Here is a 19,624-nt window from a genome sequence, read left to right as displayed (position 1 = left end):
GCCCCCTGGGCTAAGAATTGGCCATCATGTCTCCACCCACTTTTTTCATTGGCCAGACTAGCTGCGGGTGACAGTGAATGACAGACGGAGGGCCTAGAGCTCCTGGTCTAGCTGAGCCCAGCAGAACAGACCGGGCTTCTGGAATCGCCCGGGTCGCGGTTCCTGCGGTGACACGCGAGGCTGGTAACTGGAATCTCCAGACCCAGGCCCAAGCTGGCCAGGGGTGCCCACAGAGCCCCAAGTGAGCTCGCGATGCGTAACGGGGGCAGGGGAGCGGCGGGCGGGCCGGGGGCGCGCAGCTAGAATGTTTTGATAGAGGGCGCGCGCGGCCAGGGGAGCGCGCGTGCGCCGGGGCCGCGCGCCCGGTTGTCCGCTGTTGGGAGCCTAGCCCCCGGCCTGGGGCCGGGCGACCCTGGGGCGCCTGTGCTCAGGTCTAAGTGCTAAGGGCTGGGATTGGGGAGGCATCCCAGCCCACCAGGGATATCAGCTGTAGATCTGGCTCGACCCCTCCACCATCCACAGACACCCCTGAGCACAGGCCCTTCCTGGGGAGATCCATGGGCCCTGGGTCTACATTGACCAGGTGAGTGTGTTTCCTGAGGCACACGCCTCTTACTAACCAAGGTACTCCCTCTGGGACCAGGTCGGACCAAGATCCACCATCCCCAGAGTCTTCACTGATTGGGAGTATATCATACTACCTTGACCCCACCTGGCACTAGGCACCCAGGGAAACCACTTATTCAAGAGGGAAACCGAGTCTACATTGACTGAAAAATTCTGATCCAGAAGCCATGCCTGCTGGGTCTTTGATGCTAGGGAAGCAGAAGGGATTATCCAGAAAAATCCGGTGAAGACTCTCATTTGCGGTTCTCTGGACTCTGAGAGGCATGTCTGGTTTCTAAAGTTGAGGTTGACCAAAGGTAAAACAAAGGGCTGTGTGGATTCTGACCTGGACTGACACAGTCTCCACAGGGTCAGAGAGTTTAGTTACTCCTGGGTATCCTCAGGTAGATGAATGGTCCTACATAGAACACCAGGAGACAATCTGACACAAATGGAAAGATGTGTCTTCCCCATCTCTCTATCCTCCTCTTAGTGGGGCTTGGGTGGGTGTGAGGGTTGGATTTTTTTTCCTGTCCCAACTCCCTATTCTTTGAGCCCTGACACCTTTTCCTCCAGCAGCTGTCCAACCAGGGCACCCAGGACTGACGTGGAGCAGAAACTGTCCATGGAGCTGGTAGGGCCATGTGCTTATCTTAAACATTTGTTTGCAAAAAAAAAAAAAAAAAATGCTTCCAAACTTAAGTCTGTAGAGAGACCAGGGTTTCCAGGAGGGGTAGGGGAGGAAGCTTTCTCTTCATTGGACAGAAGGTGAAACACTCACCCCATATCAAAGGGGCAGATCCTGGCAGAGTAGCTGCCCAATAAAGGTTCTGGGAATGATGGTCAGAGTTAAGGCCCCCTTAAGTCCCAAGTTTAGCTGTTCTTCTTGACTATTATCCCTGTACTGCTTCTGAGTTAAAGAGGTTAGTGGTAAAAACAAATCCCAACTATTTTTTCTCATTCCTTTTGGTCTGGTGGGCAGGACAGCAAGTAGACAGTGCCTGGATCTGATACGGGTTCTATTCCCCGGCAGGTTAACAAGGTGGACAGGGGGCTGCCGTGATGGCACAGTTTGACACTGAATACCAGCGCCTAGAGGCCTCTTATAGCGATTCACCCCCAGGGGAAGAGGACCTGTTGGTGCATGTGGCTGAGGGGAGCAAATGTGAGTTTTGGGACATGACAACCAGAGCAGGGAGCGGAAGTTGCTGGGGTAATACTGAGGGAGCAGAGCGGGGGTGGGGGATGGGGTGGGGGTGGGGGATAGTTTCCTCAGGGATCTGACATCTCTGCTCCTGTGTCCACAGCACCTTGGCACCACATTGAAAACCTTGACCTCTTCTTCTCTCGAATATCCTTTGTGTCTCTGCATAGGAGCTCTTCTACCCTTTCTCTGAGCTAGCTCTCTGATGGGAAATGGGGATAAGCTCCGCCCCAGTCCATGGACAGGGAAATGAAACTCATTGAAATAACAATTGTTAAAAGTAATGATACCTCGTATTAGCGGAGAGCTCTATGCCCTTGTGTTAATTAATGAAGAACTTTTCTAAGGGTGTTAGTTGTTAATGGTAATAATGTCTTTGGACTCTGTCATTTCCGTGTTAAGTAGTTTGTATTTTCCTAGACCCAATAACCCTAAAAGAAGGGTATGTCTGTTATCAATTTGCCACTGTGGGCAAAGCTGAGGGAAGTAACCTGTTAAAGATCACACTCCAGAGAGTTATGGAGCCAGGACTTCAGCTTGAGAGTGTGTAGACATCAACGTCTATATTAAGTGTCTTTGCTTACTGGCCACTTTTTCTTAACACTTACACGTTTATAATCTACATCAGAAGAATGGGTTCACATGTATGCTCATTGGAGAGATTTTTGAACTCATGTAAGTATACGAAGGGATGCATGCTATAGTAAAAGAATAAATATAGTAAATATTCTTGTCTTCCCTTTTGCTCATGCCTGGCTACACGTGCAACTGCAACACAATCCTAGGCCCCAAACTCTACAAACCTTTCTATCTCAGGACCAGGTATAACTTTTTTTTTAAAGATTTATTTATTATTTAATGTATATGCGTACACTGTAGCTATCTTCAGACACACCAGAAGAGGGCATCAGTCCCACTATAGATGGTTGTGAGCCACCATGTGGTTGCTGGGAATTGAACTCAAGTCCTGTGGAAGAGCATTCAGTGTTCTTAACCTCTGAGCCATCTCTCCAGCCCCAGGTATAACATTTAAACCTATAGCCTTGCCTCTTGTAAGAAGAGCTTCCCAGTTTCTATCTCTCACATAGCAAGAACTTACAACTTAGTCACTTCACTAAGCTATAGGAGGAGGTGTGTGTGTGTGTGTGTGTGTGTGTGTGTGTGTGTGTGTGTGTGTGTGTGTGTTTTAGTCAGGAGCTCTTGGAGCCTGTATGCTGCCTGACTGCACATTAGCCATGCTGCTGGAGTGGGGAGAGAGAGTCTGGTGTTGCCAGAGGGGAGGATTTGGGGTTTGTTTGTTTGTTTGTTTTTGTTGTTGTTTCATGGTTTTGTTTGTTTTTATTTCTGTTTGGGTTTTTCAGACAGGATTTCTCCAGGTAACCCTGGAGGCTGTCCTAGAACTACCTTTGTAGGTCAGCATGACCTTAAACTCAAAGACATCCACCTGCCTGAGTGCTGGAATTAAAAACATGGGTCCCCACACCCAGCAGAAAAGGAGTTCTTGATGATAAGAAAGGAATTCATGGCTGGGTGTGCTGATGCACACCTCTAATCCCAGCACCGGGGAGGCAGAGGCAGGTAGATCTTTGTGAGTTCAAGGCCAGCCTGGTTAGATCAAGTGAGTTCCCGGACAGCCGGAGGTACACAGAGAAACCCTGTCCAGAAAAACAAAACCAACCAAAGAAACAAAAGATTGCTAAAAGTTTGGGCAATTGAGATGGCTCAGCAGAATAAGGCACTTGTGTGTATCCTGTTGACATGAGTTGGATCCCCAGTCAAAGACTAAAGACCATCATCATCAAACCTCTGAAAATCAAGTCCAGTGGCGGTGGTGGCAGCGGCGGCAGCATTCTATCACACACAATGAAGCAGGCTGCTTCTGAAGTACCTGAACCTAAGAGTAAAACATAGGAGCAAGTTGTGCCATTAAGGTCTTATGAGATTAAGCAGTAGCAGAGGCCATTGGGAACACTCCAGCCCCTTTAATTTCCTCTCTTGTTGAGCACTCGCTAGCCTCTCTGCTCACTGCACTTTATTTCACCAGCACCTCCCTGACTCACGGCCTGCATCCCTCCTTCCCCACTCCCAGGCAGTTCCTCTTTGTGGTTGCCTTCACCACCTTCCTGGTTAGCTGTGTGGACTATGACATCCTATTTGCCAACAAGATGGTGAACCACAGTCTGCATCCTACCGAGCCTGTCAAGGTCACTCTGCCAGATGCCTTTTTGCCTGCCCAAGTTTGCAGTGCCAGGTGAGGATGGTCCTGAGACCCTGCTAATGAGTAGAGGGGAGAGTGGGGTGCGAAGCAGCAACTCACACGCCAGAACGTGTTGCTAAGACTCCATCCTCAAGGACCCTACTTTTGCCCCATCTTTTTCCATACCAGGATTCAGGAAAACGGCTCCCTCATCACCATCCTGGTCATCGCTGGTGTCTTCTGGATCCACCGGCTTATCAAGTTTATCTATAACATTTGCTGCTATTGGGAGATCCACTCCTTCTACCTACATGCTCTGCGGATCCCAATGGTAAGACCGGAAGTTGGACCATTAGCCACACAGCCCAAGAGATCTTAGCAAGGATGCATTCCTGAGCATTACGTGTCTGTAGCTCTCACTGGCAGGTGTCATAATCAGGGTTCTGTTAATATGAAAAAAAATGTCTGAGACGATCAGCGTTCTAAAGAGAAAGGTTGATTTTGCCTCCGTTTTGGAGATATTAGTCTATCGTTGGTTGATAATATTGGTTGATTCAGTTGCTGAGGGGCCTGTGCTGAGGGAGTATATCATGGCAAGAGCACATGACAGAGGAAGCCTATTCACTTCATGGCAACCAGGAAGTAGAGAGGAATGCAGGAAGGGGTGGGATCTAAAGCCCCAATTAATCTCGTCTAAGAGCAGCCCCTTATTGGCAAAGGACCAAGCCCTTAACACATGAGCCTTTGAGGGGCATTCCAGGTCTGAACTGGAGCAGGTCAGGAAATAGCTCTAAACACACGACTTACATCTTACATCTGTGTTGAACAACGGGTTCAGCTAACACCTCTGCTCTGTCTCTTGTCCACGCCGTCCTGCAGTCTGCCCTTCCGTATTGCACGTGGCAGGAAGTGCAGGCCCGGATTGTGCAGACCCAGAAAGAGCATCAGATCTGCATCCACAAGCGTGAGCTGACAGAGTTGGACATCTACCATCGCATCCTCCGTTTCCAGAACTACATGGTGGCACTGGTGAACAAATCCCTCTTGCCTCTGCGCTTCCGTCTGCCCGGCCTCGGAGAGGTTGTCTTCTTCACCCGTGGCCTCAAGTACAACTTTGAGCTCATCCTCTTCTGGGGACCCGGCTCTCTGTTTCTCAATGAATGGAGCCTCAAGGCCGAGTACAAACGTGGAGGGCAACGGCTAGAGCTGGCCCAGCGTCTCAGCAACCGCATCCTGTGGATTGGCATCGCCAACTTCCTGCTCTGTCCCCTCATCCTCATCTGGCAGATCCTCTATGCCTTCTTCAGCTATGCCGAGGTGCTGAAGAGAGAGCCGGGAGCCCTGGGAGCGCGTTGCTGGTCACTCTATGGCCGTTGCTACCTCCGCCACTTCAATGAGCTAGAACACGAGCTGCAGTCCCGCCTCAACCGAGGATACAAGCCCGCCTCCAAGTACATGAATTGCTTCTTGTCACCGCTACTGACTCTGCTGGCCAAGAATGGTGCCTTCTTCGCGGGCTCTATCCTGGCCGTGCTTATTGCTCTCACGATCTACGATGAAGATGTGTTGGCTGTGGAGCATGTCCTCACCACTGTCACCCTACTGGGAGTCACGGTGACTGTGTGCAGGTGTGCCAGGGCGGTGCGGGGACTAGCAGAGCGGCCTTCTGGGAAGGGCTCGTGTCTCACCATGCACCTGATCCCACTAGGTCTTTCATCCCAGACCAGCACATGGTGTTCTGCCCTGAGCAGCTGCTCCGAGTGATCCTTGCCCACATCCACTACATGCCTGACCACTGGCAGGGTAATGCCCACCGCTCGCAGACCCGGGACGAGTTTGCCCAGCTCTTCCAGTACAAGGCAGTGAGTGGAGTTGGAGTTAGGGCCTGCTAGAGACTGACTGGTATCTTGGCGACAAGGGCTGGACTGTGTCCTGCTTGTGAGTAACCTGTCCCTCCCTTTCAGGTGTTCATCTTGGAGGAGTTGCTGAGTCCCATTGTTACACCCCTCATTCTCATCTTCTGCCTACGCCCACGGGCCCTGGAGATCATAGACTTCTTCCGAAACTTTACTGTGGAGGTCGTCGGTGTGGGGGACACCTGCTCCTTTGCGCAGATGGACGTTCGCCAGCACGGTCATCCTCAGGTACTGGGAGAGGTCAGGGCAGATGGCCAGGAACAAGGCTGGCACACAGTAAGCTTCGGGAAAACTGCAAATGGCTACCCTTTCCGAGCTGACAGATGACAAAAAGTGTAGCTCGCCTGTGGGCATCCCCGCACCAGGGACACGCGGTTTGGTGACCAGGAATCTGGCTGGATTCCGTCCCTGGTTTGAACCATAAGCCACACTCCCTTAGTATAGTACTAGCGACTGACCTGTATATGGCCACTCTTGGGATGGGCATCAGGGCTTTGACAGATGTGACAATGCCCTGCTGTCTCTGTCCCCTGGAAGGGCTCCTGTAAGCAGTCAGGCCTGCTCACGTCTTCTCCCTTACGCAGTGGCTGTCTGGAGGGCAGACTGAGGCCTCAGTGTACCAGCAAGCCGAGGATGGGAAGACCGAGTTGTCACTCATGCACTTTGCCATCACCAATCCTGGCTGGCAGCCCCCTCGTGAGAGCACAGCCTTCCTGGGCTTCCTCAAGGAGCAGGTGCAGCGAGATGGAGCGGCTGCTGGCCTTGCCCAGGGTGGTCTGCTCCCAGAGAATGCCCTTTTCACATCCATCCAGTCCTTACAGTCTGAGTCTGAGGTGTGTATCTGGGGCCTGGGTGATGATGGGCAGTGGATTGTGGTTAGAGGAATGGCACGGGGCACAGGGTGCAAGATTTTTCCCTGTTCAATCTGGGCTGTTGGGTCCTGAGGCTTAGGACATTGGAGGACCTAGAGGCCTCTCCCTCTCCTGAGAATTCTGCATAACCCCATTTTTTCCCCATAGCCACTGAGCCTCATTGCAAATGTGGTAGCAGGCTCGTCCTGCCGAGGACCCCCACTGTCCAGAGACCTGCAGGGTTCCAGGCACAGGGCTGATGTTGCTTCTGCCCTTAGATCCTTCTCCCCACTACAGCCTGGACAGGCCCCTCAAGGCCGTGTTCCCAGTACCATGACAGGCTCTGGGTGAGTGGAAGTGGGTCACGATGGGAGGGCGTGGCAGGAGCCCACAAAAACTGGTATAGATCTTGAAAGTGCTGATACCTGTTGTCTTTCTGTGCCGGGAGGGACAGAGTGGACGCCAGGACAGCCAGCTCCGGGAGCAGCGTGTGGGAAGGACAGCTGCAAAGCCTGGTGCTGTCTGAATATGCGTCCACTGAGATGAGCCTTCATGCCCTCTATATGCACCAGGTGAGTGGGCAGCCCCAAAGCAGTAGATTCTAGGCCTTCTCTGCCTCTACATTTTCACAGAAGTCATTTAGTGGGGAAGCCGGGGTTAAGACAGTTTCTCTGTATAACAGCCCTGGATTGTCTGGAACTCACTCTATAGAACAGGCTGGCTTTGAACTCACAGAAATCCACCTGCCTCAGCCTCCTGAGTGCTGGCATTAAAGGCACACACCACCATACCTGGCTGTCACATATGTCCTCGCTTGTGTTCCCTACCCTGTTCTCTTCCTCCTACTATCTCCAAGACTCAGTATAAATTTCCTGTCTCCACTCTCCTGAATCTAATTTTTTTTCCAGTACTGAGGATTGAACAGGTAAGGCCTTGGACATGTTAGGTAAGCCTTGAGCTATATCCTCAGCCTTCTTTCTATATCCTCAGCCTCCTTTTGCCTTATTATTCTAAGAGCTGTTTTCACTAAGTTACCTAGGCTGGCCTTGAACTCATTTTGTAGCCAGGCTGGCTTTGAACTTGTGATCTTCCTTCCACAGGCTTCCAAGCAGCTGGGATCACAGGCATGCACCTCCAGACCCAGCTTCTCATAAATCTTGATCCTTCCCTTCCTTTCCCTTCTCCTCTCCCTGCCCCCAACCCCTTCCCCACCCACCCCCTGGATTTTTAAAACAGAGTCTGACTCTTGACTATGTAGACCATGCTGGCCTTAATCCTGCTACTTCATGTTTCGCTGTCACGTACAGCTGCCTATTGAATTTTCTTCTTCTGATTTTCTCCATAGCTTCTGGTGCTGACATTCTTGGGTTTTATCTTTATTTCATAGTTTGTGGTCTATTTTTCCTTACCACCACCACTAGTGTAGAAGCCCCACAAAGACTGACAATTCTATTTGTTCATCGCAGTGTTTTGAGTACCAGAATAATACCTGGCACTGAGATCCTCTGTTAACTTGTTCTTTATTCAGGGAGTGGGTAAAATGAGGGCCAGAGATGTAGCTCAGTAGACTGTTTGCCCTGCATGTACAGGGTCCGGGCGGGGGATGGGGGGTGGGGGGTTCCATTCCAAGCATTACCTAAACATCTGTAATCCCAGGGAGAGGTGAAGTCAGATCAGAAATCCAAGGTCTTTCTCAACTACCATTGAGTTCAGGGTCAACTGAACTACTCAGAGGCTTTTCCAGGGGTCTCCTAAGAATGAGAGCCATAGAGCAGCACACATCTACTGCACACTACTAACATCTGAGATGCAGTGAGTCTAGGACTCTAGGTGAGGGTTTGTGAGTGGGCATGGAAGATGCTGCAGTGGACGCAGCTGTTTGAGATAGACATCCTTCTGTCCCCAACTAATCAGCCCCCCACTTCTGCAGCTCCACAAGCAGCAGACCCAGGCTGAGCCCGAGCGGCATGTGTGGCACCGCCGGGAGAGTGATGAGAGTGGAGAGAGTGCCCCTGAAGAGGGGGGAGAGGGTGCCCGGGCCCCCCAACCCATCCCACGCTCTGCCAGCTATCCCTGTGCTACTCCCCGGCCTGGAGCACCTGAGACCACCGCCCTGCATGGGGGCTTCCAGAGGCGCTACGGGGGCATCACAGGTATTCAGCCCAGAATCTAGGAGCAAAGTGGTTTCAGGGAAGGATGGTTCTTTCAAAGAAGAAAGAGACCAACAAGATGGGGTCCAAGAAGACTAACCCCCCAATAGTAGTCCTCAAAGCCTTCTTTCGCAACCTTCTTTTTGTTCTTGTTTCTCTCTGTAGATCCTGGCACAGTGCCCCGTGCTCCCTCTCACTTCTCCAGGCTGCCCTTGGGAGGATGGGCAGAAGATGGGCAGCCAGCATCAAGACACCCAGAGCCGGTGCCAGAGGAGGGCTCAGAGGATGAACTGCCCCCTCAAGTGCACAAGGTAAAGGCTGTAAGGCCACGAACCACTGCCAGAAATGGTGACTTCCAAGAACAGCCTCTGTGAGGGAGCGTGTCTCCCACTCCAGCCATGGTGTTGTCTCTCTCTGGATACACTTTCTGGGGACTGGAGACATGGCTCAGTGGCTAAGAACAGTGGGGGCTCTTCCAGAGGACCCAGATTCGATTTCCAGCACCCACATGCTGGCTCACCACCGTCTGTAACCCCAGTCCCAGCAGGTCAGATGTCATCCTGTGGTCTTCACAGGTACTGCACACACATGATCCAGCCCTAGATGCAGACAAAACACTCATACACTCTTCCTTTTACTGCTCTGAAGTTGGAGGCTTACTTTCCCAGCTTCCAGCTTTCTCTTTCCTTTGTTTCTAGACTCCTATGGGGCAAGAAGCTAGCTGAAGACTGTCTGCACTACCGGTCTTTTCTTTCCTGCACAGGTATAGACAAGGCAGAAGCTGGTTCCCCTGCTCCGGGATGGAGGCAACAGCTGTCCTGCCATCTCTTCTGCCTGCCATGAGAGGGATTCTCTGAGTGCCGTCTGGCCCCACGTGTGTGGTGTTTTGTGTGTTCCTGCCTGGCCAAGGGAGGTGCCAACGTTGGGCTTGCCATAGCCCAAGAATTTGAGGCCTAGGGACTAGGGGCATACACGAGTCTAGCCTCGACCCCAGGACTCCCTTGGCTCAGAGTGGTGCTAGAAACTGGTCCCCAGCCCAGTCCCAGTACTGCCATCTTTGCATCCACCCCACAGAAGCTGCCAAGCAGAAGAACCTGTGCCAACTGTGGAGTGGGAAGGCAGGGCCTGAACCCTCAATCCCTGCAACCTAGCCCCCCATCTGGAATAGCTGAGCAGCTCAGGCTGCAGCCCTTACCTCCAGTCCTCACCCAGTGCTGCAGCCATCTGGCCACCCCGACCCCCGCACATCACTGGCATGTGTGCGCTGCCTGCTCCCCTCAGTTCACTTGCCCCCCTTCTGTTTGGCTTTTGCTTTTTGTTGGGGTGAGAGCCCTAGCTCCCAGCTCCCCTCACACTACCTTTTGACACTAAGACGGAAGGTTTCTAAGTTGCAGGAACAGGATGAAAATTCTTTACTACCCTCTTCAACTTTTAGGATGGGCACTTGGGAGTGTGAGGCCTTCCTAGCTGCTTATAATATACTCCTATCACCCACACAGGGACTGACAGGGCAGGAATGTGACCTCAGTTATATATACATATATATCCCAGCAAGACAGCTCTGCCCTGTATCCCTCACCAAAAGGAGGATGGAGGGATAATGGACTCACCCTAGCCTAGGGCTTCGACATTGCATGCTGGGATTCAGCTCCTACCCTTCCCCCACACTCCCCCAGTTCTGCTCGGCTGTGGAAGGTAAACTTATGCCGAAGGTGGCGGACTCTGCTGTCGCAGCCCACAGCAGACAGGGTGGGAACCCTGTACAGCTTGATAACCCTTAATAAAGAAGGGAATTTGAACGGGCTGTGGCTTCATTTTATTTCACGCAACAGCTGGGGTCTTAGGGACTATAAAGGAGACCTGGCTAGGAGACTCCGGAAACAAGTTCGCCTGTGGCACCACAGTGATACAGAGCTAGGACTCAGAGAAGGGCTGTTTCCAGTGTATTTCAGTAGCTTGCTAATGTGTGAGGCCCTGGTGTTCGCTCTTTAGCACTGTGACAAAGGGAGCTGAAGCGGGTTCGAGACCAGCGAGGCTACGGTGTAATAGAGATTTAAAGGGCGAAGGTGCAGGGTGGAAGATTTAGACGGACAATACTGCGGAGGTCAAAGTCTCCAGTCAGGTTCAGGTCAGATTTCCCGCCCTGAACACGTGATCCAGTTGGTTCCCATCCCTATTTGTGTTCCTTGCTCTTGGCCAATGGGAACCCTGGATAGATCTGGTGGGCGGGGCCACTGCCGTAAAGGACACAACATTTTTGTGCGGCGGCTCCGGGCCTTAGGGTCCCAGCTGCTAGCGAGTGGGAACCGGCAAGCACGGCGTACGTGGCTTGCGTGAGTATGCGTGGTAGCGGCGCGTGCGTAAAGAGAGTGGGCAGTGTAGCAGGTCCACGTGCGTCCCTTCCCGCGACCCCAGCGTCGTAGCTCCATGTCCCAGGACACCCTGGCATCTGCGGCCCTCTCTGAATGGCCAGCCCGACTCTTTGATCCTGCAGTGACCTCAAGTTCAACCAGCAGCCACAGATCGCCATGGTGACTGTGGGCAACTACTGCGAGGCCGAAGGGCCGGCGGGGCCGGCATGGACTCAGAATGGCTTGAGTCCCTGCTTCTTCTACACTCTAGTGCCCTCGACACTCATGACTTTGGGGGTACTGGCCTTGGTGCTGGTTCTTCCCTGCAGGCGTCGGGAGGTGCCTGCTGGCACAGAGGAGCTATCTTGGGCGGCTGGCCCTCGGGTCGCTCCCTATGCGCTGCAGCTGTCTCTGGCGATACTTCAGATGGCACTGCCCCTGGCCAGTCTGGCTGGCCGAGTGGGCACTGCTCGGGGGGTCCGCCTGCCAGGTTACCTACTGCTGGCTTCTGTGCTGGAGAGTCTAGCCAGTGCCTGTGGCTTGTGGCTGCTCGTGGTGGAACGGAGCCAGGCACGGCAGAGTCTGGCAATGGGCGTCTGGATGAAGTTCAGGCATAGCTTGGGTCTTCTGCTCCTCTGGACTGTGACATTTGCAGCCGAGAACTTGGTCCTGGTATCTTGGAACAGCCCACAGTGGTGGTGGTCCAGGGCAGATCTGGGCCAGCAGGTAAGGGGCCTTATGGGGAGGAGACGTACTGATGTTTGACAAGTACCGCGTCTGGACCTACTGGCTCCATGCTTTAGAAGGAAATGAACAAAGTGTCTGGCGGTGGCTGACAGCTGATAGCCAACTGGTGGGGCTACCCAGCACTGGATGGGGGTGTGTCTGTGCTGAGTCACTGTGGGTTTGTTTTTTTTTTAAACCTGTTGCTAGGCTCCTGACAAATTTCTGAGTGTCGTAAGAAGTAATACAATAAGGTTTGGGCCGTGGTTCACACCCGTTCTCTATTTCATTGTAGGTTCAATTTGGCCTATGGGTCCTGCGTTATATGACCTCTGGAGGGCTATTTATCCTGGGGCTCTGGGCCCCTGGACTTCGCCCCCAGTCTTATACCCTACATGTTAATGAAGAAGACCAAGATGGAGGAAGGAACCAGGTATACCAAGTGTGGTGGCACACTCCTTTCACCCCAGAGGCAGGGAGATCTCTGTAAGTTCAAAACCAGCCTGGTGTACAAAGTGAGTTTCAGACAGCCAGGGCTGCTACACAGAGAAAACCTCTGGCAAACAAAACAAAGGAACTAGGTATCCCTAATTTTCTCAGTCAAGAGTGTATCTTTATCCATGTCCTGAGATAGAACCCAGTACCCTGTGAATGTTAAACATGAGCCTAGCACCAAGCTACTTCCCAAACCCCTCTGAACGCTGGGATTTATTTTAATTTTATCCTGTGACATCATTGCTGAGGGAAATGGGTGCAGCAAAGAAATCAAAATAGCCACTCCATAGGTGAAAAGGGAAAAGTTTTTTTCAAACCACCAAAGCTGTCTGTCCACCAAAGCAGAGAGAGGCATGGGGGTGGGGGTCTCCCTGGTAATATATGAACAGGTACCTGGGAGGAAGGGAGCTTGTGAGTAGGGACTGGGAGGAAAGACTTTGATGTGCTATTAGGCATCATAGTCGTGGTAATGGAAGAACCACATGCCCCTTTTGCCAGAGATGAGGAGACTGACCTTACCCCCTTTTGCTAGTAGAGTATCTTTAGTCTCGGAAGGAATGCTGGCTTTTGTCTAAATACCAGACTGTGGGGAAAGAAATTTCTTGAAGCACACGATAATCCCATCTCTTGAGGTGAATCAGTTCTCATCTCAAAGTTCAGTTTGAGATCCAGCGACTTTCCTAACTCTGGGAGGGATCACGTGTGAGCCTTAGACACCTGGGAACTGTGGTCCTCTGTATTATTCCCTGCGGATACCGGGGCAAGTATACTTCTCTATAAGCTCCCCTCCTGTGTGATATCTTCCTAGGGCCGCTCAACAGACCCACGATCCACTTGGAGAGACCTCGGCAGGAAGCTTCGACTGCTGAGTGGCTACTTGTGGCCTCGGGGGAGTCCATCTCTGCAGCTGACTGTGCTCCTATGCATGGGCCTCATGGGGTTGGACCGAGCACTCAATGTGTTGGTCCCCATCTTCTATAGGGACATTGGTGAGGGGGGTGGAAGGGCACGTTTGGCTTAGTGACTGGGTTAGCCCTTACCTAGGGAGGTTACACAAAGATGAGAGGTAGGTGGTCAGAACCTGGGGCAGTTTTGCCTTAAAGCGTCCTGGTTGTTGAAAGTGGCTCCTGATACCTTTAATCCACAGTGAACTTACTGACTTCGAAGGCTCCTTGGAGCTCCCTGGCCTGGACCGTTACCACCTATGTCTTCCTCAAGTTCCTGCAGGGGGGTGGCACTGGCAGTACAGGTATGAGACACTCTGTCTTCACCTTGGTTGGATCAGTCTCTCTCCTGGGAACTCCCTCACTCTCCTGCTTCTGATATTCCTTCCACAGACCTCTCGGGTGCTCAGAACTCTAGCATTTGGGTGTTGGGCTAATTTCCCTCGGCCCCCAAGACCTTCTAAAACTTCCCTGGCTCCCCCAGGTTTTGTGAGCAACCTTCGAACCTTCCTGTGGATCCGGGTGCAGCAGTTCACATCCCGAGGTGTGGAACTCCGTCTCTTCTCTCATCTGCATGAACTCTCACTGCGCTGGCACCTGGGCCGTCGGACTGGGGAGGTGCTTCGGATTGTGGACCGGGGAACATCCAGTGTCACAGGACTGCTCAGGTGCCAGCCACACCTGGGGGAAGTGTGCATGGGAGGGGGAGCCGCTCAACCCCGCCTGCCTTGCTTTGTTTGGTCTTTTTAGCAAGTTACAGGCAGAAGTATAACCCCAGTAACGACCCCAGTAATGCAGACAGCTCAGTATGGTGGCGCATGCCTATAATCTCAGTACTTGGGAGGTAGAAACAGGAGGATCAGGAGAAGTTCAGGGCTACAGAATGAGTTTTAGCCTCTCTTGGACTCCTTAAGATTCTGCCTCAAGAAACGAAAATGGGGGCTAGAGAGAAGCCTCCACATTTGAAAATGCTTTTGCAGAGGACCCGAAATCAGTTCCCAACACCATTTGTCTCAGGCAGCTCACAGCCACTTGTCACTCTAACTCCAGATCTGACACCGTCTTCTGGCCTTCTGAGGCCTCTCCCACACCTACAAGCATGCACGTAATTAAACGGGAAAGAAATGAAAATATAGACAGACCAAATCTTTTGAGTTCCATTCATTTCTCCAGAGTTTTCCTACCTTGTTTAGTATGTTAAACTATGTATTTTGTTTTAAACTCTGAAGACTCAGAACTAATATGGTACTGTGAACATCTTTTTAAACCAAAAGACTCCATGACATAGGTTCTTTTTTGAAACTGCCTTAACAAAACCTTTTTTGTTTTGCCAAAACAAAATCATAGGGATTAGTTTTCTTTCTTTTTTGTTTTTGGAGAGACAGGGCTTCTCTGTATAAAAAGCCCTGGCTGTCCTAGAACTCACTCTGTAGATCAGGCTGGCCTTGAACTCAGAAAGCTCCCCAGTGGACCACTATAAGCAGCTGAGGTTTTTTTCATCCATGCACTTGTAACTTGTAACTGATAGAGGTTTTGTTGCTGTTTTGGGTTTTTGTTTTTTGGTGCGTGTGTGTTCGTGCCTGTGCATGTGTTTGTGCATGCATGCATGTGTGATGCTAAAGACTGAACCACCTAGGGCCTTGCATATGCTAGGTAAGTCACCAGAGGTAGGATTGCTGGGTCTCCATCCTCAAGCCTTTCTCTCCTTGACTTACCCTTCTAGCTACCTGGTGTTCAACATCATCCCCACCCTGGCCGACATCATCATTGGCATCATCTACTTCAGCATGTTCTTCAATGCCTGGTTTGGCCTCATTGTGTTCCTGTGCATGAGTCTTTACCTCAGTGAGTGCCGCCCTGAGAAGCCAACTCCCTCAACTGTGTAGGGTCTTCCTTGGCCATGAGCCCTGCACCCAGTCAGCCGACCTCCCTTCAGCAGGCTGAGGATTGGTAGGCTAGACTAGGCTCTGTTTACTGCTTGTGTGATAGGGGTTTTACCACCCCACCCCACCCCCATCCCACCCTCCATTAAGGTAAAACAGATGAAAGTCAGGGAAGGGCATGTATGACATGTTACGTCCTCACTGTATGACCAGGCATATGCTCGTCGAAAGCATCTTCTACATGAAACTTCACAGGATACAAAGATATCTTTATTTTTTTCTTTTCTTTTTTTCGGAGCTGGGGACCGAACCCAGGGCCTTGCGCTTCCTAGGCAAGCGCTCTACCACTGAGCTAAATCCCCAACCCCCCAAAGATATCTTTTACACGACTCCTTTCCTTGGTGAATTTACAGTTCTTTCTCCAGGTCTGGGGCTCTGGGTGCTAGCATAGGTTTGGTAAGTATGGCAGAGGGAGTAGCTTGTTGGGGATGATGTCTTGTTCTTTCCACTGCTGTCATCTTCCCCTAGTCCTCACTATTATGGTCACTGAGTGGAGAGCCAAGTTTCGCCGTGATATGAACACACAGGAAAATGCCACCCGGGCACGAGCAGTAGACTCTCTGCTAAACTTTGAGACGGTAACAGTGGCTCTGAGATGGTGGTGGGAAGCAAGGAGAGGTGGAGGAGCATGGCGGGAGCACTGAAATGCTAAGAATCTGGAGGGGATCTTAGAGATTGGGAAAAAGCAGAGGCAGGTGGATCTCTCTGAGTTCAAGCCCTAATCTGGCCAACAGAGCCTGTTTCGGGCCAACCAGGCTACACAGCAAGACCCCATGTCAGAAAACCTTTCTATTAAAAATAAATCTAGAAATTGGGAAGAAGGGATCAGGACTCTGGAGGGAATGATCCCTCAGCTGTGTACTGTGCGATTCCCTCAGGTGAAATACTACAATGCGGAGGGTTATGAGTTAGAACGCTATCGAGAGGCCATCCTCAAGTTTCAGGTGAGAGGACTCGTGGGAGCTGTCCTATGTCATTACCAGGCCTGGGGAGGGTGAGACCCAGGGCTTAAGGTGAGGTGCTAGGACCCGGAGTGGGATTTGGTGGTGGCTAACCCACCCAGGCCATCCATTCCTTCCTCCCCAGGGTTTGGAGTGGAAGTCAACGGCTTCACTGGTTTTACTGAATCAGACCCAGAACATGGTGATTGGATTTGGGCTCCTTGCTGGCTCCTTGCTTTGTGCATACTTCGTCAGCGAGCGACGGCTACAGGTGAGGCAGAATCATGAAGAAAGCGTAGGAGACAGAGGAGAGGGTCGTGTGTGAGCCACTAGGCTCCTGGCATGTAAACGAAGTAACGCTGAGAGCAACCTGCTGGCTTCCTGTGACATATTTGCTTCTCCGGGTCTCTACAGGTTGGGGACTTTGTGCTTTTTGGCACTTATATCACCCAACTGTACATGCCTCTCAACTGGTTCGGCACCTACTACAGGTAACCTGAATCCTGTCCCTTCCCTGCTCAGGGTGCATTGCTAGTCCTCTGTTCCCTGAGGGAGCCCCAGCCACTGTTGCTCTTCTTGCAGAATGATCCAGACTAACTTCATTGACATGGAGAACATGTTTGACTTGTTGAAAGAGGAAACAGAGGTGAGCAGGGGGAGGAGTAAGGTGGTGTAGAGGGAGTTTCTTGTGTCCAGAGAATCCCAGGCCACTGATGGTCGCATATGTTGGCTGTGTTCTCCAGGTGAAGGACGTCCCTGGAGCAGGGCCCCTTCGTTTTCATAAGGGCCGGGTTGAGTTTGAAAATGTGCACTTCAGCTACGCTGATGGGTGAGCGCCCCCTTTTTGCTCGCTTTCTTTTCCCCTCATATATTGGCACATTGCCTTCCTGCCCTTCATCCTGCTCTGAACCCCAGCTTTGCAACCTACCACTGTGTGGTGGGGAACGGGGAGCCCAGACAGGAGAGGGTAAGGACCATTTAGTGGTCTGGGGATGGAAATCCATCTACTACTGGGTGATCCAGTAGATCCACTACTAAATCCACCACCTTTGCTGGCAGGCGGGAGACCTTACAAGATGTGTCCTTCACTGTGATGCCCGGACAGACGGTGGCTCTGGTAAGAGGAGTCCTAGCTACTTGGCCCACATTCCTTGAGTTTCTCTTCCTCTCATTTGTTGCCTATGATGGCTCATCATGATCCGGGGTATCCACACCTGGTTGTGACAGGCAACAAGACTGAACAGAGCAGCTCTCCTGGATTTTGGTGGCCTCTTAAAGGGGAGCCTTAAAAGCCACAGGAAAGTCCTGAGAATTTTCTTCCCATGTTTCCAATGTAACAGGTAGGCCCATCTGGGGCAGGAAAGAGCACAATTTTACGCCTGCTGTTTCGCTTCTATGACATCAGCTCTGGCTGCATCCGAATAGATGGACAGGACATTTCACAGGTAAGCTTGCTGCAGAGAAGACTGTAATTTAGGGATCTGTGGAAGAACAGCAAGGAGTGGGCATCCCTGAGATACCAGCCTTGCAAGAAACTAGGGCCTTGCCTGGTCTGAAGGTGTGCGTCTGTAATCTCAGGACGGAGGATAGCAAGGTGAAGGCCTGCCAGAGCTAAGGAGTTCAAGGGCAACCAGAGTAACAGCCAGACTCAATCTTTAAATAATGGGGGAAGGGAGAGGCTGAAGCTATAGCTTAGCGACCTAGACAAAGCCTTACTCCCCAGCACCTCCAAATGGTTAAAAACCCGGGACTTTAGTACCATGTGACCACCAGTTACCCGGGAAAGTAATCAGGTACATATGTGAGGTATGCTTTCCTGTGAAGCAGGCAGAAGCCATGTTCTCTGTTCATGAATGGGGAGGACTTGGAGTGATTATGTGATTTGCCCACCCCGCTGAGGTTTGTGGCAGCCATGGTTTGAATCTTACCCTTGGCTGCTTATCCCTGGTGCTTCCTGGAAGCCTGGAGGGATCTTGCAGGACAGGGCATTTTTGGTGTTTTGCTCTCAGGTAACCCAGATCTCTCTCCGGTCTCACATTGGAGTTGTGCCCCAGGACACTGTCCTCTTCAACGACACCATTGCCAACAATATCCGCTATGGCCGTGTTACAGCTGGGGACAGTGAGATACAGGCTGCTGCTCAGGCTGCGGGCATCCATGATGCCATCTTGTCTTTCCCTGAAGGTGAGGTCTTCCTCCCTACCCAGTGATACCCTATGAATATCTCAAATTCAGTTCCACCCCTCCCTTACCTACCTGGCCACAAAAAAGTTTGTTTACATGTGATATGAGAGAGGTACTTAACATCCACAGGGTATGAGACACAGGTTGGGGAGCGGGGTCTGAAGCTGAGTGGTGGCGAGAAGCAGCGAGTGGCCATTGCCCGCACCATCCTTAAGGCTCCTGACATCATTCTGCTGGATGAGGTGAGGCCCCAGAGCTTGCCAGTTATTCTCCCACCTCTGCCTACTTCCTGAGCAGTTCCCTACCTTAAAACATCCTTCACCAAAACCCTACATAAGTCATGAACCCAAAGTATCCTTGAGGTGTCCAGTAGCATCCTGCCTTCCTTGGAACCTCTGGATAGCAAGAGCATTTCACCCCAGCTCTTTCTGTAGGCAACATCAGCACTGGATACATCTAATGAGAGAGCCATCCAGGCCTCTCTGGCCAAAGTCTGCACCAACCGCACCACCATCGTAGTAGCACACAGGTACAGGACTATAGGGCTGACATGGCTGGCAGTGTAGACCGCTTTGGATGCAGGTAGTAAGTAACTGGTGTCTGACCTCACAGGCTCTCAACTGTGGTCAATGCTGACCAGATTCTTGTCATCAAGGATGGCTGCATCATAGAGAGAGGAAGGTGAGCCACAAAGGATCTGAACAGGGTGGAGGCTCCCGAGGGTGTCCCCTTGTTCACCCCCCTCTGTCCTCTTTGAGATTGGGTTGCAACCGATGAGAGGGACTTACCCTTTATCATCCCAGGCACGAAGCCCTGCTATCCCGAGGTGGCGTGTATGCTGAGATGTGGCAGCTGCAGCAGCAAGGACAAGAAACTGTCCCTGAAGACTCTTAACCTCAGGACATGGCGTAGTAATAAAAGGGATGACCTCTTTCCTTCTAAAGGCTAACTCAGGAGAAAAAGATGTCCCCTCTCCTTGGCTTCAGTTCATTCTGGTATAGGAGTTTGGTGCTAGCTATTGTAATGGGACTGTGCAGAAAGCACCAAAGGAAATAAATGGCCTGTGTAAGGATGGCTGTGGTTTGGTTGTGTAGGGTACTGCAAGGAGCTGAATGAACA

At 51.6% G+C, this 19,624-nt stretch overlaps 2 protein-coding genes across 11 annotated transcripts; both read left to right on the top strand.

Annotated features, from left to right (window-relative positions):
- Positions 1 to 74: 74 nt before the first annotated feature.
- Atg9a (autophagy related 9A) lies at positions 75 to 10,728 on the top strand. Of its 9 annotated transcripts, none has more exons than XR_015628739.1 (17): positions 83 to 241; positions 523 to 583; positions 1,186 to 1,240; positions 1,640 to 1,771; positions 1,914 to 1,957; positions 2,421 to 2,485; positions 3,900 to 4,061; positions 4,197 to 4,338; positions 4,887 to 5,635; positions 5,716 to 5,810; positions 5,972 to 6,151; positions 6,508 to 6,756; positions 6,943 to 7,121; positions 7,229 to 7,346; positions 8,705 to 8,927; positions 9,090 to 9,235; positions 9,688 to 10,723. XR_015628739.1 is itself a non-coding variant. In XM_087566735.1 (17 exons), the coding sequence occupies exons 4-17, from the start codon at positions 1,669 to 1,671 to the stop codon at positions 9,691 to 9,693; spliced, it is 2,520 nt and encodes an 839-aa protein (XP_087422861.1). In that variant the 5' UTR covers positions 83 to 241; positions 523 to 583; positions 1,186 to 1,240; positions 1,640 to 1,668; the 3' UTR covers positions 9,694 to 10,723.
- A 446-nt stretch (positions 10,729 to 11,174) lies between these two features.
- On the top strand, positions 11,175 to 19,577 carry Abcb6 (ATP binding cassette subfamily B member 6). 2 transcript variants are annotated; one of them, XM_087564569.1, is made up of 19 exons: positions 11,175 to 12,001; positions 12,294 to 12,431; positions 13,302 to 13,453; positions 13,641 to 13,742; positions 13,922 to 14,105; positions 15,161 to 15,282; positions 15,849 to 15,958; positions 16,259 to 16,324; positions 16,467 to 16,592; positions 16,736 to 16,812; positions 16,904 to 16,967; positions 17,065 to 17,150; positions 17,381 to 17,438; positions 17,662 to 17,766; positions 18,331 to 18,505; positions 18,635 to 18,747; positions 18,940 to 19,034; positions 19,118 to 19,186; positions 19,309 to 19,577. In XM_087564569.1, exons 3-19 carry the CDS (start codon positions 13,450 to 13,452, stop codon positions 19,397 to 19,399), a joined length of 1,647 nt encoding a protein of 548 aa, XP_087420695.1. In that variant the 5' UTR covers positions 11,175 to 12,001; positions 12,294 to 12,431; positions 13,302 to 13,449; the 3' UTR covers positions 19,400 to 19,577.
- Positions 19,578 to 19,624: the final 47 nt, after the last annotated feature.

Source organism: Rattus norvegicus, chromosome 9, assembly GCF_021556685.1.
Source record: "Rattus norvegicus strain SHRSP/BbbUtx chromosome 9, alternate assembly SHRSP_T2T, whole genome shotgun sequence".
NCBI classification, from domain to species: Eukaryota; Metazoa; Chordata; class Mammalia; order Rodentia; family Muridae; genus Rattus; species Rattus norvegicus.
This window is presented reverse-complemented; position numbering and strand designations above follow the sequence as displayed.